The 16339-nt window shown below is 45.3% G+C and overlaps 1 protein-coding gene across 1 annotated transcript in view; it reads right to left on the reverse strand.

The window, feature by feature from the left end:
- Positions 1-1587: 1587 nt before the first annotated feature.
- The window catches only part of PIGL (phosphatidylinositol glycan anchor biosynthesis, class L), a gene marked incomplete at its 5' end in the record, with an annotated part of 60122 nt that continues 45370 nt past the window's right edge, over positions 1588-16339 (reverse strand). Inside the window, 3 exons of the mRNA XM_009705165.1 lie at positions 1588-1686; positions 2824-2957; positions 8466-8497. Coding sequence (XP_009703467.1) covers positions 1588-1686; positions 2824-2957; positions 8466-8497 — 265 coding nt within the window. The remainder of the gene's footprint in view (positions 1687-2823; positions 2958-8465; positions 8498-16339) is intronic.

The following is a 16339-nucleotide window of genomic DNA, read 5'->3' on the forward strand; positions in this document are numbered from 1 at the left end:
AAAAAAAAAATCCAGTATTTGCTTGTATGGGTATTTCCTCTGTTTCAAGTCTGGCTTATGAAAATGTCCTATATAAGGTAATCTCTTGCTTAGGATATAATGCTAACTTACACTGGTTTTTCTCCATTGATTTCAATGAATTGATGTAAAGTTAAAGGGGATTTGAAAGAGCTTAGCAGGCTCAAGTTCAGTAAAGCATTTACACAGGTGCTTAGCTGTATGCAAGAGAGGGGCCACTGAAGTTACTCATGTGATTTAAGTACTGTTTTCCTTAAGCCTGGACTTACTTGTGGTTTTAAGCCTGAGTAGGCATATGCTTAGGCACTGACTCATGGCAGGGAACAGAGTTCAACACTATCATCCTTTTAGGACAATGGGCACGTACTTCAGTACAACCAGGGACTCGTTTATTGTCTTCAGGAGGAGGATGTGCTCACAGCAACAGATCAGGATCTGGCAATTTGGGCTCTGATCTTGTCTGTGCAGTGACTAACTGTGCAGATCCAGGAAAGATGCCTTCTCCAGATGTGAGCCCACAGGAATGAGTGCAAAGGCCTACAGAAATGTTGAGGATTGCTGACTTTGCTCCACCATGACCCCACAGAAAACCAAATCACTAGTAAAATCTCTGTATAAGCTAAGAAATGAAACCACTGAAAGCTGCTTCACTTACCTTTTGACATAAAGGGAGAGGATCTTTAACTCTTGCACTTCTCTTACATAAGTGGAACAGCTTTTGAAACATCTCTTGTAATTTTTATCTCTGTATGTGTTCTATAAAAGACCTAGTTACAGTCTGGGTCTCTTGCACCTCATTCTTACATCCTGTTGAGACTCTTGTGAGTTGATCTCGAGCCCCATGTTCTGAAGCAAGAAGAAATGCTCGTGTTTCATGAGGGATGCTCTGCAAAGGTGGAGCCTGCAACACAATGTGTATGAAAGAAGCAGCAGTAGCAGCAAAGATGAGGGCAGTTAGAGAAATCTGTATGATTTCTGATTTTTTATTCATAAGCTTTGGCTTTTTAAACTTCTGACTGTATAAGACAGGTCTTGTGGTTCTGGTTTTACCTGTGGAGATAGCATGATCTTTGAAAAGTTACTCCTGACACCTGGATTTTACAAAAGCATCAAGAGATAGTTGCCAAGCAGTCCTCACAGCTATATCCTCTTGGGGAAAAATAGTTTGTGCCATATCTTCTCTAATGCAGAATAGCACCAAGAGATAGTTGCCAAGCAGTCCTCGCAGCTATATCCTCTTGGGGAAAAACAGTTTGTGCCATATCTTCTCTAATGCAGAATACTCCTGCATTTGACTCCTAAATAGGTTAGTCCAAATTTCTTATCCTATTTAAGCTTCTACAGTGAGAAAATAGAGTAGCTGTTAAACGCTGGTCATCTCGATGTATCAGGCAACAAGATATTCAGAAGAAGTTCATACAGCCTGTTTTTTGTAGTCTGAAAGAATGCTACATGAAGAGAATCCTGTCCTCTTGAGCACATAACAGGTGAGTTTTCTTTAGTCCTGGGCCTGGCATGGTCTTTTTTTCACTCAGTCTTTTACTCTTGAAGTTGTGAGCAAAGTCCCTTTTACAGAAGGCGGAGTGAATTGATCACCATATAACGTGAGAAAAGCATGTAGATGTGGCGAAACCAGAGGAGCTGGCTGCGATGACACCGCATGGCTCTCTGTAAGGAAAAATAGTTGAGAAAGCATTACAAGAACCTTCCAGACCTAATGTGAGGGCAGTTTCCTAGGCCTCCTGTGAGGTTCACTGCCAGTTTGTAGGCCAGCCTGTTTTCAGTGAGCAGGGAAGAAGTAGCGGGAGGTAGAAGGCCGCCTACTCTTATGGGGCCAAAGGGCTGGGAGACACCTGTCTGCCTGTGTCGCTGGTGTTGTGCTGCCTAGTGTTCAGAGGGTCCTGCTAGAAAGGACATTACCAGCTGCAGATTGGTGCTGTGACAGTTTCTTTGTCACGTATAACTCCTGCTCCCTATGTGATCTCACACCTGGGTGTTCACATGCTGGGGAAGCAGAAACCTGATAGGTGTGCATCTAAGAACACTCTGCATGCTGCATCCGATCATACATTGCCAGCTGAAATTTACTCTATTTATAGTGCACCAGCTTAGAAAGGTCAGATTTCAAAAACAAAAACCACAAGGGAATAATGCCACCTTTATCAGAGCAATTTCCGGACGTAACTTAGCAGCCTCAAAAGCAGGAAAGTTCTGTAATTTGTGGATTAACAGGACTGTTTGCTGGGCAAATATTTTCATGTTATGGAAGGGGAGCTAATCAGATTCTGATACAGGGAACTGTGGAGTAAATGTGTGAGATCTCATGCAGCAAAGTAGTTCAAAAAATACACAGTAGAGAAGGGAACTTGTAAAGAGCTTTGGACCACAAGTTCACAAGCTGTCTCCATCTTTTAGTTAGAGCTATGATCCAAGGACACTGTCCCTAGCATGCAGTCATGCCATTTTTTGACAAGCCACTCACATGTTCAGAATATTATGTTGGATCCAGTCTCATTTGAGATACATCCTACCTCCTGGACACAGTCTAAAACTCAGTGCACTGTGACTACTGAAGATCTCTGAGCTGCAAATCTGCTCAACCCTGTCCTGCTATCCACACAGCGCATGAAGCAACTCGTCTTGTCCATTCATGTTTTACAAATCACTGAAGATCATTCATTAGTGACATTTATAATCCATGTATACAATTATTTATGAAGTTCTCTGTGAATATGACACTTGACTAAAGTCTTCACAATGATGATGAGCTATTCAAACAGGTTAAGCAGGTACCACACATCTCACCCTGGCTTGTTCAGTCTCCTCCTCTGTGAGTATGAAGAGCGCATCTCTGGGCAGGAGGCAGGAAACAGGTACATCCAGGACAGAGATGTACTTCCGGAAGAGATTTACTGATTCGAGCACGACTACACGGCACCCTAGACAGAGAAAGAGGACAAATATTTCAAAACAACATTCTTGTATTCTTGTAAGGTGCCCATCTCTCCAGGCTCAGCAGGTCTTTGCAGGCTGCCTTGTGTTGCTGGCTGTGGGGATCATTTTTGTGCAAAAGGAGAGAGACTTCTACTCATGCTTCCACCAGGATCTCTGTGCCCAGTGCATGCCTATGACTGTTTGTACTGGTTCTTGTTGTGTATATGGTCTGTGGAAAGCAAAGCTAGCTCTGAATACCAGAGGGCGTGGGGGTTTTTTTTGCTTATAATTTAAATTATTCCTATGTAGTTAGGCTCAAAGGAGAAAGCACAGATGGCTCTCTGAATGCTGGCAGTATATCCTATAATGGAAATTTAAAACAGCAGGCTCTGGTTCAGCTACAAAAATGAAATTTCCTCTTTCTACTCCAATTCTTAGCTACAGAAAAAATATTTACAAGATTCGGGAATGGCTGTATCAAATATTAACTCAGGCAGGCAGTTACACTTTAACAGAGTTCCAGAATTCATTGCTCAGATGTTTGTGATGAAGCAGATGAATGTAACATGTATAAAGATTCTACTGGTGTGGAATTTTTTTTCTGTTCTAAAGAGCCCCTTGAACTCAAAAGTTAATTGCTATTTTTTTACCATGGCTAAATTGTCTTCACTGATGAGCTCAGAGCTACTGATGGTCCCATTAAAAGCCTGTAGCTCTCGAGGGAGCTGCTTTGGGATTTTTTAGGGCTTGGAAGCTGCTGTGATTATGCTCCACACTTCAGACATTGTATTAAAGTTCAACAGAAGAGGCCAAAGTCACAGTTTACACAGGTGGTCAGATATGCAATTAGATTTGCAATGAGATTTTCTTCAATGTGCCCTTAAACACTGAAATTATACAAAGGAGACAAAGAACAATGCTGAATTGCTACAAAGGCTGCCTAATGGACTGTTCTAGTGTGCGAAGCCTGGGCTCACATCTAATACTGCTTAAGCTGTTACACCCTGAGCACAAAGCAAATTGGTGGTGCTGAAACACCTCTTGGCCCTAAAATGTAGGCAAGACTTGTGTCCTCCTAAGGGAAAAGATTCACCAGGACAGAGGCAAAAGCAAACAGCTTTTCCTAAAGGAGCAACTACACGAGGTGGCTTTCTGTGAGAGAGGTGGTGATGCCTCTGCTAGGAGCCCCCTATGCAGATCTGCTGGTGCTCAGGAATCTCATCCCACAGGGATCTGAACAGTCAACCTGCTGCTCACTTCCCTACTCTGGACATTTCGTAGCTCCTTCAGTCTAGCCTCTACCAAGCGCGAGACAGGGAAGCAAAACTTGTTGCTTTTATGGTGAACGAATTTCCTGGAGACACAAGGGAAGAAGGCCCCACAAGTCGCCAAGGTAGAGCATGGTACACAAAGGCACTCCACCAGCACCATTCCTTCCCCAGCCAGTGACACGCTGAACCCAGGAACAAACAGCATGGACGGGACGATCCTCCACAAATCCCCTCACAAGTGATTTGTGTCCCCTGCCTCTTCCCAGTGACGCTAACTCATTTCACTGCAAAGAAAGGTCTTGCTTTTATTCCAGCCAAAGCCTGTAACGGCAGGACATGGCAGCCCTGATGGACTCCCTCCAGCACATCTCCAGATCTTTCAATTCCTTTCTTTCTTCTCTATCCTTCAAGAAAGGGATGTACAATTTGTTCCAACTTTTCAATAGCCTTTTCCACTCTCAAAAGCAAAACTGGTAACTCTTTATTTCAGTGTCACCGAGGGCTCCAGGACCATGCTCCCCTTCCAGTTCTCTTTCTGCATTGATCCTGGGACATGACTCCCCAGCAGGGTGGACAGAGCATTCAAAGGAGTTATTGTCTCCTGCTGTGGGCAGCAGTGGGCAGGGGTAGAGGCCTCAAGGGAAATCACTGGCCCTTCCATCCAGACAAAGGCTGACAGGAGTTTGTGCTGTGCCAGGAACCGGAGGAAAAGCCCTCCTGAAGCTGATGGACACTTGCTGCAGGCCCGGCCTGCCAGGAGGTGCCGGGAGATGGCGGTGTCCGCCAGCGGCGGAGGGAGCCGGGACCCACAGCCCGCTTCCCTGCCGGCAGTGCCTCGCCCGGGCTGCCCAGGTCAGGATCACTTTTGGCACCTCTCTGCCTTGAAGGCCCACCTGTCTGAACGGTGTCAGTACCATGTCCCTACTCCCTTGCTACTGCACCCTCAGCCATCCAGCCCCTTGCAAGGTCATCGTGCTCGTCCCTGCAGAGCAGCAGCTGTGCGATGCCATCTGGCAGGACCGATGGCTCTGCCAAGCTCCCTGCAGCGAGTCCCTTGGACATGCGGGAATGCGGGCAGCTGTGTGACCAGCATGGCCTGTGCCACTTCCTGACTGCGAGCCTGAGCCTCCGTCTCGCTCACGGTCTACCTTGACAAGTGACAGAGCAGTTGCTGTTTAGCTGCCATACGGTTTCGGCTTGCTACTGTGAAGGATGCTCTGCAGTGACAAGTGTTGCAGTTGCACACGAAAGTGCCCTGACAGTTCTTTTATTCCCACTAAAGACATTTGTTTCCAAGTAGCAAACTTGGATGCAAACTTGCGATGTGCCATGAGTAGGGGAACCACTCTTCCCCCCTCTTCTCCGCAGAGATTCTTTGGGTTGCTCAGCAGGCCCAATCTGTTGGTGGGTAGTTTCAGAGAAAAGAATTTTATGGTGCTGCACTATGGCGCAGCAGAAGAAAGGAATAGATACAGATCTCCTTGCTCTTGTAGTCAGCATTCCCACTGGCCACCTGTTTGCTTTTCAGTGCTTACTGGGGAGGACAGGGCTACAGCAAACATGGGGCAATGGGTCTTTCCTTTCCTGGACAGTTGTTAATGGATCCTGGCAATGCCACATGAATTCCTACTTGCAATGATGGGAAGAGAGGCCTGGTGCAGGGTTACCCACCACCAATCTCTGAATCCTGGGCTGCTCTGTTAACAAAATGTGCTCTCCCTTTCCTTATAATTTTTTCCTTAAGAAGTATTAATGCATGCAGCAATTACGCCCTTTTGTTCCCCAAAGCTCAGCAATAAGGGCTCAAAACAACTGCAAGTGATTTCAGTATTGATCAGTCTGACCTCCTGGGCCCCCATCGGTCAGATCAGGCCAAGCAATGGCATTCAAGCCTCACAGAATGAAGGGCACTGTAAGAGTCTTCTGTGTTAGTGATATGACAAAGATCTCCACATGCTGACAGCAAAGGCTGCTCCGCATGGGAACATGAGATGAAATGAAGCAAGGAAGGAATGTAAAGTCCAGGGAGAGATGGAAAAGGGTTCAGAGAAACAGGCTGCTCCCTGCCAAGCAGGGTAAGAGAAGTGCTGCCATTGATAAGTCTACTCCTGTGACACCAGCAGGTGAAGCTTTTCAGAGCCTGTTGTGACTGTGACCTGGGCAAGATGGGATTAACAGTGTAATACAACCTCTCTAGGTTGGCAGAAAGGGCAAGATCAATATAGCTAGTGGATTAGGCCTAGAATAGAGTGCAGGAAGCCTGCAGCCTGTTCGGCTTGGCTTTCTACTTCCAAATCACTTATGCAGCAAGTATGCCTAGAATGAGAAGATTATTAGCAGATCTATGTGTGCTAAAGGCTTGCACTGCTCCTGACAGACATTAGCACACCAATTCTTTTGGAAGAGCACTGGTTATAGCTGGATGGAGCCAGTAGTAGGGGTGGATGCATAAACAGCCACTGTCTTGGCTTCTTGAAACAAGCCTATGTGCTTGTGCCTGGGCTCGAGAACTTGATTACAGATTATAAAAAGCCTGTTGTGTTTATGCTGGCTAAAGGCATTAGAAAGCAAAGCAGGATATCTAGGGTGCTCATTTGCATATCATTGAGGCAATGCAAGGCTTAGCTGGCTTTTGCATTTGCAGAGAGATTTTCTGTGGATTCCCTGATCACACGGGCTTACGCAGGTTCACCCACGAATAGTTCCCTTTTACCAACAGGACAGCAACGGATTTCCATGGCCTGAACATGCCTTTCAGCTCTATCCAGACAGCCTCAATCCCAGCATCACTCTTGTTTCATTAAGCCCCTCTGATGCACAGCCCTGCATGCCTGCCAGATCAAATTATAAATACTGGGAATTTCAATGAGACTGGAACTATATTTGGAAAGGCTTAGTGTAAGCAGCAGCATGGGAGCTCCCCGTTCCTTTGGTGTTTGTAGGTCATGTCAGATGTGATGTAATCAGAGCAGCAAGGCTTTCACATAGCTTCAGGAGTCTCTTGATGCTGCTAAAGGAATGGAAATGTTGTCTATACAAGAGTCTGTTTCAAATCTGAACCAATCTGAGGCACAGCCCATATTCAGGACCATAGCATATCTAACAAACCTGCATGAATAGCACATGAAGGTGGTTCAGTCTAGGTAAGGCCTGACATCTAGCAGTGACAACTACCACTGCAGTTCCTTGTTCTTTCTCTGTAGTGCACACAGCACACACAGAGCTCTTTGCTGCATCTCAAAGCTGAACAAAGAAAAGGTCCTAGGAAAGAAGTTGGCATTAATACTCCTCTTTCATAATTGGGGAACTGAAGAGACTATAGTCAGAACTCAGTTAAAGGGCATTCTGCCATCTTGGCTCATGCTCTCTCCATCAGATCTTGGTCTGCAACTTGCTGCTAGCAGGGAATTAAAACTGATTTGCTGTGACACATTCAAACCCTACAATGATTTGGGAATTAGCATTAAAAAAACAGAGTCTGGATGACTGCTGAGGGAGCAGGAGATTGACTGGGTGGGCCTGGTTGAGCCACCCTCCCATGTTCTGTCCAAACAGCTGACAGCTTTGTGCTTAAACTAGTTCCACAAATTCGACCCTGAGTCAGGCACTGTTTGCTGGAGATAAGGGCTGCAGATCTACTCTGGTACAGCAGCTAGAAAAGGGGGTCAGGAGCAACCTGCTTCTGTACTTTGCTTCTTTTTTTCCCTACTTGTACAGTGAGTTTCTCAGAGAGACTTGCTCATTTATAGGTGAAAGAAGCCACTCCAACAATTTGTGCCAGTGCAGATTTCAGAGACCTTTACCATACTGACCACATTTTGATGGGAGCTTAGCTTGGTACATGCAACCATTTTTGGCTGAGCTGGTAATGGTTTCTGAGGCCCTTGTCACAGAAAAAAAATAAAAAGGCTTATAAGTAAGATGTAATCAAAAACTCTGGGACTGAGCTGAGAGACCTGGAAACAGCACTCATATTCACGCAAGGCAGCAAGAGGCATAGGCCAGACACTGAATCACACCACCAAGACAGGACAACCCCAAAGGACAGAAAATTGACTGTAGAGAAGCCTGAGCTAGTAAAAAACTGCAGGGAGATAAAAGGGCAAGGAAGAGTTCAGCTGCGGGTTTTCATTCGCATTGCAAATAGAGGTGAGTTAGCAGACGAAACCCTGGACAGAACATTCATGTAAACGATTGCCTAATGCCTGCAGGCTCACGGATGCGTAATGTAATGTGACATACCTTCAGGTAACTTCCGCTCTGAATGCAGGTACCTGTGAATGAAGAGAAACATGGGGGTAAACACTCAATGAAGTTATTCAAATCCTGATTTTACAGGCATAAACTCTGTACATTAAATCAACCTTTTTCTCTTAATACACATGCACATTTACAGTGGCTAATCTAATAAGAAAGTTCAGGAGCCGACACTGGATGTACATGTCAGGCAATGGCAAGCCTCCTTCCCCACATAATTCTGCCATTACTTTTCTCATCCTGGCTGCTGGGATACAGCACAAATAAGCTCCGTAAATCCAACTCGCTCTCAAACTTCTTATGTTGCACTAAGGGAAACTGCAAGAGGCTGCCAAAGGCTATTCACCTCTGAGAGCACTGGCTCTTTAAAGCCTTGTGTCTGCTGACCAGGCACATTGCCTCAGCAGCAGCTCCTGTTTGGGGACCAGCTTCTTTCTTTCTAACCCATGCTGGCACTGGGACATCTGAGACGCTGCTCTGACTTTTTGCTAACTAAGACTTTGATCCCATCATGACTTTGTCCTGGGAAGTCTCTGTAGCAAAAATGCACCCCTTGGAGACAGGAGGGGACCAGCGCAGGAGATGTGAACAGTGGTGGTACTTCCATCAAGAAGTGTAAGCAAATGATCCTGATATGGTGAAGGCGGTATCAGAGGGTATTAGCTTCAATTCCTTTTTAATTCTTTTGGTTTTCCTGCTCGAGCCTGTGGTTCATGGCTTCAGAGCACTTATGCTCACATAACCATTTGCATCGCCTCCAGATTTGGCCCATCAGAGGGATGGGAAGAAGCAGGTCTCCAGCAGATGGCACTCAGAGCTGTCCCACACCCAGGCTTGCTCTTCCATAAGAAAAAAAAATCCAAACAATGGAACATTTGCCAAAAGGAGAAAGGAAATAAAAAAAGAAAAGTTATTTAACTCTGTGTAATATTTAAAGAGATTGTTATCATCTTATAGTGGTGTATTTAATGAAGGACAATGTGACAGTTCATGTGTAAATCAACCAGGATAAAACATACATTAAACTGTTCTGTTTCCCCAGTCACTTTCAAACTAGGGTTATCTCTGGCTATTGGTTAAGTTCAAGGAAAAGGATTAGCTACACAGGTGTAGACAAAATAGGAAGCACGGAGTAATGAATACCCAAAGCAATTCAAAGCAAGAGTCAGGCCAGAAATGCAGGTCATGGCAGAACTCAAACAGCAATCAGAAGACATATGTCTTAAATAGATTCTGCTGCCAATCATCTCCTCTTCTCCAGAACCAAAGATCTGCAATACCATTTTCTACTAAGCAATGGCCTTGGAATACTGATTTGGCCACCTTCTACCCCCTACTCAAGCCCTACTGTTCTGACAAAGATTGTTAAATGTTGCCTTGTAAACATTACCAGCAATTTTTTGGGGCAGGGAGGAAGGTTTAAGTATCTCTGTTAATGTCTGCTCTGTTCTTCTGCCAGAGTTTTCTTCCTCCACAACTAGAATCTGGCCACCCAGAGAAGTGATTCAGCACTTGGTAAAGCTAGCAGGGTGAGAACTTTTTAAAACAAGCTTGGAGAGATAAAGCAGTGAGTGGCTGTGAAATCGTTACCAGCAATTTTTTGGGGCAGGGCGGAAGGTTTAAGTATCTCTGTTAATGTCTGCTCTGTTCTTCTGCCAGAGTTTTCTTCCTCCACAACTAGAATCTGGCCACCCAGAGAAGTGATTCAGCACTTGGTAAAGCTAGCAGGGTGAGAACTTTTTAAAACAAGCTTGGAGAGATAAAGCAGTGAGTGGCTGTGAAATCTGGCTAACTATCTGAAGTCCTAAATGTCTGTTCTGGGTGTGCTGTTCTGCCATAGAGGGACCTTCAAAGCACTAACTGACAGCAAATGAAAGGATGTGAAGAGCTGCTCCAAGAGTGAACTAATAATAACCATTCCTGGCTAGTAGAAACAGAAGCAAGGAGAGATCTGGTTCATATGGAAATGTTTCAGCAGAGAGCATCTTCAGCAGGGAAGGAAAGCTTGATTCAGCAGCAAATTAAGGAGTTTGTGCTTGTATAAAGGTTCAAGGAGACACAAACAGTATTTTGGTTACTGAAAGATTCTCAAGGCTGCTGGCAGGCAGACCTGACACTGATCTGGAAGAACAGGCATGAAGAAACTGATTCCCTCCTCATCCTTTTTGTCCTGAGCCAAATCCTTCAGTAGTCAGCAAGACTCAGTGCAGAGCTATGGGAATGGGCTCCACCCAGCTGTAACACTGCAGAGGAATTGCAGCCTTGCTCGTCTGTATTTCTCAGGCAAGAGATGGCAATGAACTGTAGTTGCAGAGAGAGAGAGAGAGAGAGAGAGAACTCTACCTCCTGCACACATTCATAAAACTAGCCAATCCTCTCCCAAATCAATCTCGCTCCCATCTCCACCCTGCTGGAGCCGTCTCCGTGGGACACTTCCAAGTAGGGGAGAGGTTGAAGCTCTCTGTTGTTGCCATTTTGGGAATGCTGTTTTATAGATTGGGCTTGCTGTGGTTTAGGTGAAATGAAAGAGTTTGGCATAAAATCTCAAAAAGTCAAACACAAACAGGCTCTTTTTCAGGAGCTTTTTCCATGTGGGTTTTTTTTTTCCAGAGACACTTTTTATAAATTCTTTTCAAACATAAAGTGATCTAAGGTGGCTTGTTCCTTCCCACCCACCAAGTGCCAGAGGCCAGCTGATTACAGGGCACCTCTTATGGCACCATCTTTATTATGCCTGTGGTAGGTTCAGATCCACATTTGAAGGAAAGTGAGACCCTCTGCAATGAAGAACTTTGCAAGGCTGTGAGGCATCTGAAGGCACCCACCGTTTCTGCACTGCAAGCACTCAGCACTGGCTCCTCCCTCAAGGACCAGCTGCTTTGAAAGCTATTGTTGTCTGTAGCAATCAGCTATGGCTGCTCAGCAGAAAAACTGAAACAGTCCAACCACCCTCATCCTGCAAACTGCAGGACTCAGCTAGCTCCCAAATTCCCTGTCTTTACTCAGTCACCCTCAAGGAAAGATGTCAGCAAAGTGAGCGGGCTAGCTCCTAAGAGGCACTGACCACCAATACCTCCCCATGATGGCAAGAAGGAACAAGTGAAGATGGAGCTGAAACCTTGGTCTTGGGGAACACAGAACAACTCTGGGGTAGAAACAGGACTGACACCCTGGTGGGTGGATTACAGTTTTGTTGATGTTCTGTTTGATGAGAAATTGTTCATTGAAGTCAATGACTTCACTCTCCAAATACTCTCCCATGCCAAAGGCAAAACCCTTCACTGAACTTGACTGCGCTGGCTGCTGTAGAGCACTGGGGAAATAAAATTTTGAAGAGCATGGCAAGGAATGGATGTCTTAAAGATGCGTCAGGGCTCCATGTAGGATCCTAACCTCTAATCTGCCCAATTAATCTGATGAAACAGATGTGAAGGAGGAAGAACAGCCAGTCTCGTAGGAATCACAGAGACATTAGAAGGATATACTTGCCAGATGTTGAATGTTTGCTATCTGGAATGCCTCCTCCCTCCCTAACAGGACTTTCTGGCTCCATTTCCATGCACCCTGAACTACACCATGTAGCAACACGCAGTTTGTAAAACACTATTCAGGGACTCTGTACTCACGTGTATTGCAGTGGCAAAAGATGGCTATGCCAGTCAGAAAAAAAGGTGGTGTTTCAGAGATCTTCCAGTTGACAGAGCTGCTCTGTGGCTCTGTGCTTTGGTCCCTGCACTGTCTGGGAGAAGAATGTGCAGTGTCACTGCTCCACTCACGCTGTTAGCAGCCTAGGGACGCTGGGAAGGACATTCCTTGAGGCTGTTTCTTTGGAAGAAAAACTTCTTCGGGGGAGAATCCCTGCAATGCTGGTGCCCTATGCTCAACTTCATCCTCATGGCTCTCAATGGTATTATGCAAGGGCACTGGGATGAATGAACTTAGTCAAATTAAGCAAGGAGGGAGCAGGGGTGAAGGAATGAGATAAAATCTAGGACAACGTACCCAGCTATGGGATATATGCCAGGCATGGGGCAGAGTCCTCTGAGAGGAAGGCATAGCATCTCAAAGGGTAAACAGAGGAGGACAATTCTGTCTTGACCTTATGGGGGCAGTCTGGGTGGAATGACAGCCACCACTCCGAAGTTCCCCCTGGGACATTTAAGATCAGTAAAACAAAACACCAGAAGTGAGCTGGGCTGTGAAAGGACAGGTTGAAACATAAGATACTGGAACCTGTTATTTCTTCAACACTCTTCTTTATTTTGCAGGGAACCTAGAACTCCAGCAGGGGCTAAACAATCCTGAACAACCACATCAGTGACACAGGAAATCCTTTTCCAAGATGGAGCAAATAATAACCAGTTTTGAAAACAGGATTTTTTGGGAAAAGGCAAGGGAAATACAAAACAGCACCCCGCTTTAAAAACATAAATGAGATGCCACTCATTTGAAATGCACAGGCTACAGCTGCTGAAAACAAATGAGAGATGAGAGTCCCATTCTAGATCCACACTGTAAGAAGGCATAGAATAAAAATGGTAGATGGGATACCATTCACTGTCTTCAAGCTAATCACCCACAAACCATCTTCCTCCCTGCTCAACACGTCCTCAAAGACCTGGCCTTGCAAATTCAATACAAGCAGAACTGTGCTTTGTTGGGATGTAATGCGTTTGGTGGCTTTGGAGAACTGTACCCACTGAGTCTGTGGGATTTGGCGGGACAATGCACTGTTCATTGTTTCGATATACTTATTTGAAACTGGCATTTAATCAATCCTTCTCTTTCAGGGAGCCTCAGTGCAACCCTTCTGCACAATGCTACGTCCCATGGCATTCATAAATGGGGCATTCAACAGTCAGGCTGTGACATGTAAGTGCAACAAGGCATCGGTGGCACTCAAGCTGCATCATAATCAACTGAAGAGTGATAAAGCACTAAGCTCCCAAATATTACCTCTGCACAGTCTCATTTACAACCTACCACTGAGTTGGCAAGTGTTAAGAAACACCCTGCAGGACTGAGAGGTGTTTTTCCAAATAGAATTGATGAGAATAGGCTCAGCTAATGATTCTTTGATGTAGCTTTTTATATGGCATCATTGATATAAGTTTTATGGATAGAGTTGCTATAACAACATAATGCACAGTGGTTAAATATAGCAGCTCCTATTTTCCACTCAGTTTGCTCTGCCCTAAGCAGACAAGGACTATTCTTTTCTGTTCTAGCTAGGATGAAATGGATTTGATAGCTCACTGAAGAAAAGAAGTGGTACAGTCCTTCCTCCCCCTCACAAAGACCATCCCTCTCCACCCTAAGCAAGCAAGCAAACAACAAAACCAACAGCCTCCCATTTGCTAGGCTACTGGGCAAGAGGGCTTGTTTAAAATCAATATGCCCAATGACTCACGCAAAACTAAACCACCTTGATATTACATGTGATCTCAGTGCAAACACTGTCATTTCAAAGTGCAGGAAAGAGAGGTTCTCAAATATTCCTGTCACATAGTATTTACCATGCTTACTACTGTAGTGCCTAGTGACTGGCCAAATGCTGTGAGAGGAGTAAAGTGACCTCAATGTCACTCAAGACCTGCTCTTCCTTTTGCACGCGTGTAAAGGATCCAGCCTGTCTTGGCCATAGGGAAAGCTCCTATTTTGTGGGATAAGAGAGAATGATGTTGCCAAATCAAGGTGATGGGGAAAGAAGCAGAGCTACAGAGGATTGCTTCCAATTCTCCTTTCTTTGCTACAGTGGGATTTTCTTGGGTTTGGGTTGGGTTTTTTTGTTTCTGTCTGGAAGCCAGAACTGAAATACTCCCAGGGGAGACTGAAATCAAATAGCAATTTGTGTTCCTCTCCCATCCTGTTTTTTCTTATTTTTCTCTTGCAGAAGAACAAATCCACGCTCAAACCTTGGCATTTCACAGTTCCCCCCAGATCTGAAACCTAAACACATAGCAGCAGCTGGACTCCCTGCAAGCTGTCCAGAGGAAGGTTGCTGCAAGGGGAAGGACACATTTCTTCTCAATAGTTCCTGCTCCTTTGAATATAACCTCTGTTCCAGACACTAGAAGGAATATTTCTGCCCTTAGCAGATAATACTGAGCATCTGCTCAGCTATGACCACTTCCTGAACTGTTTTGTTCCTTGAAGCTGCCCAGTAATTTGCACCTCCTGAAGCAAGGAGTTGTGGGATGGGTCACACAGCTTGTTCCAGCCCTGCTCTTGCAGAAAGTTATCTCTTAGGTAGTAGGCACAAGTCTATCTCCCACAGACTGGGAGCACCCAAAAGAGCTGAGGATCACTGCACCAGCCCTCTGCTTCATCCTTTCCACTTACAGCCACAGTGGAGGTAGAACCCTGCAGACCTTGTTTAAAGATGGTTAATAAATACATTGTACATGATATCTGGAGGGGAGAGTTCATTTGCCTTTTTCTTGCCATGTAGCACTGGGGCCCCAGGGGCAGCAACCGCTGCTGCAAAGCCCTGCTGGCAGGGAGGTACGTGAGAAGCCTCAGCATATGCTCCCAGCGCTGCCTGTACTAGCCAATATGTGAGAACTCATCAGGGCACTGAAAATCAGGAGTGATACAGTCACGCTCTACTTCCTCCATGACACAAACTGAAAAATAATGAGGGCAAGCAAGCCACTAAAAATAAACTTAACCTTTCAGTGGCCACAGCATCACTCCTGCCACATGCAGATGACTGGGCCACCATGCTTATTTCTGCTGATTCAGGACTGGAGGAGAGACAAGACACAAACATGCCCTTAGTTAATGAGACCTGCTTATACGCTGGTGTCCCTATCAGCATGTATCTCATCAGCCCAGGACAATGTTCTGCTGTAGGCTAAGAACTAATGGAAAGGACTCAGTTCAAGGGGCTTGCAGATAATGAATACTTCCTAGTAACATACTCTGAGACGAGAAGAGGGTTAACATCTCCACGCACACACAGGAAACCTAAAGCACAAAGGTGGGAAAGTGATTTCTGTACAGCCACAAAGTGAGACAACAGTAGAGCTGGGATCAAAATCGAGAGTTTTCCTTAACTTTCCCATACATAATTCAGCTGCTAGCTTGTTTTCCCTTATCTCTTCAAGATGTAGGGGGACACCGAACAATCTGTCCCCTGCATTACTATTTGCAGGCCATACAGCAATTGACTGAGCAAACAGAGGTCCAGGCAGCTGGAAGCTCTCTAGTCCCTCTGTGCCAATGGTGTGAGCATCAGTCATCAACCTCTGTTCCTCACTCACTCCTCAAATAACACTGTGTTGGAAGGCATCTCGCAGCTTAGCCCAAACAAACAGTTTGCTTTAACTCCAGCCCCTTTCCTTCTGTTAGGCTATTTCAGAAGTTGCTGGGAAAAGCCATGATCCCCTCTAACACTGAATTCCAGCCATCAGACAGCATCAAAGACTTTCAGCATCTTCCCAGAGGAGCTCAGTAGGTCACAGTACGGGTTCTGTGGCACTGCAGCTTTCTCTAGGCAAGTGAGAAAGGCAAATCACTGTGATGTTGTTAGCAAGGAGAACCAGAGAGTTATTTGAATTGCACAGATAATTCAGAAAACAAATGGGTGCTAAAAATACAAGATATACTTGCAAAGAGTTCTTCCCATGCCTGGGAAAGGCAGGGGCAGCTCTGGAGGGGATCTCTCTAGGACCCAATGAGGTCTGAATGAGCAGAGGGTTAAAATAAAATACAGTATCTGTCTTGCCAGCAAAATTTGGGTGATTTTAATACAAGAGATTTTCGTCTAACAACCTTCCCACATCACAGCACAGAGACCAAGGCTCTCAGAATGTAAAGAATAAAGTGGTGAAGGAACAAACTGACTTAGGAAGAGC

This window comes from Cariama cristata, unplaced genomic scaffold, assembly GCF_000690535.1.
Source record: "Cariama cristata isolate BGI_N322 unplaced genomic scaffold, ASM69053v1 scaffold9488, whole genome shotgun sequence".
Classification (NCBI taxonomy): Eukaryota; Metazoa; Chordata; class Aves; order Cariamiformes; family Cariamidae; genus Cariama; species Cariama cristata.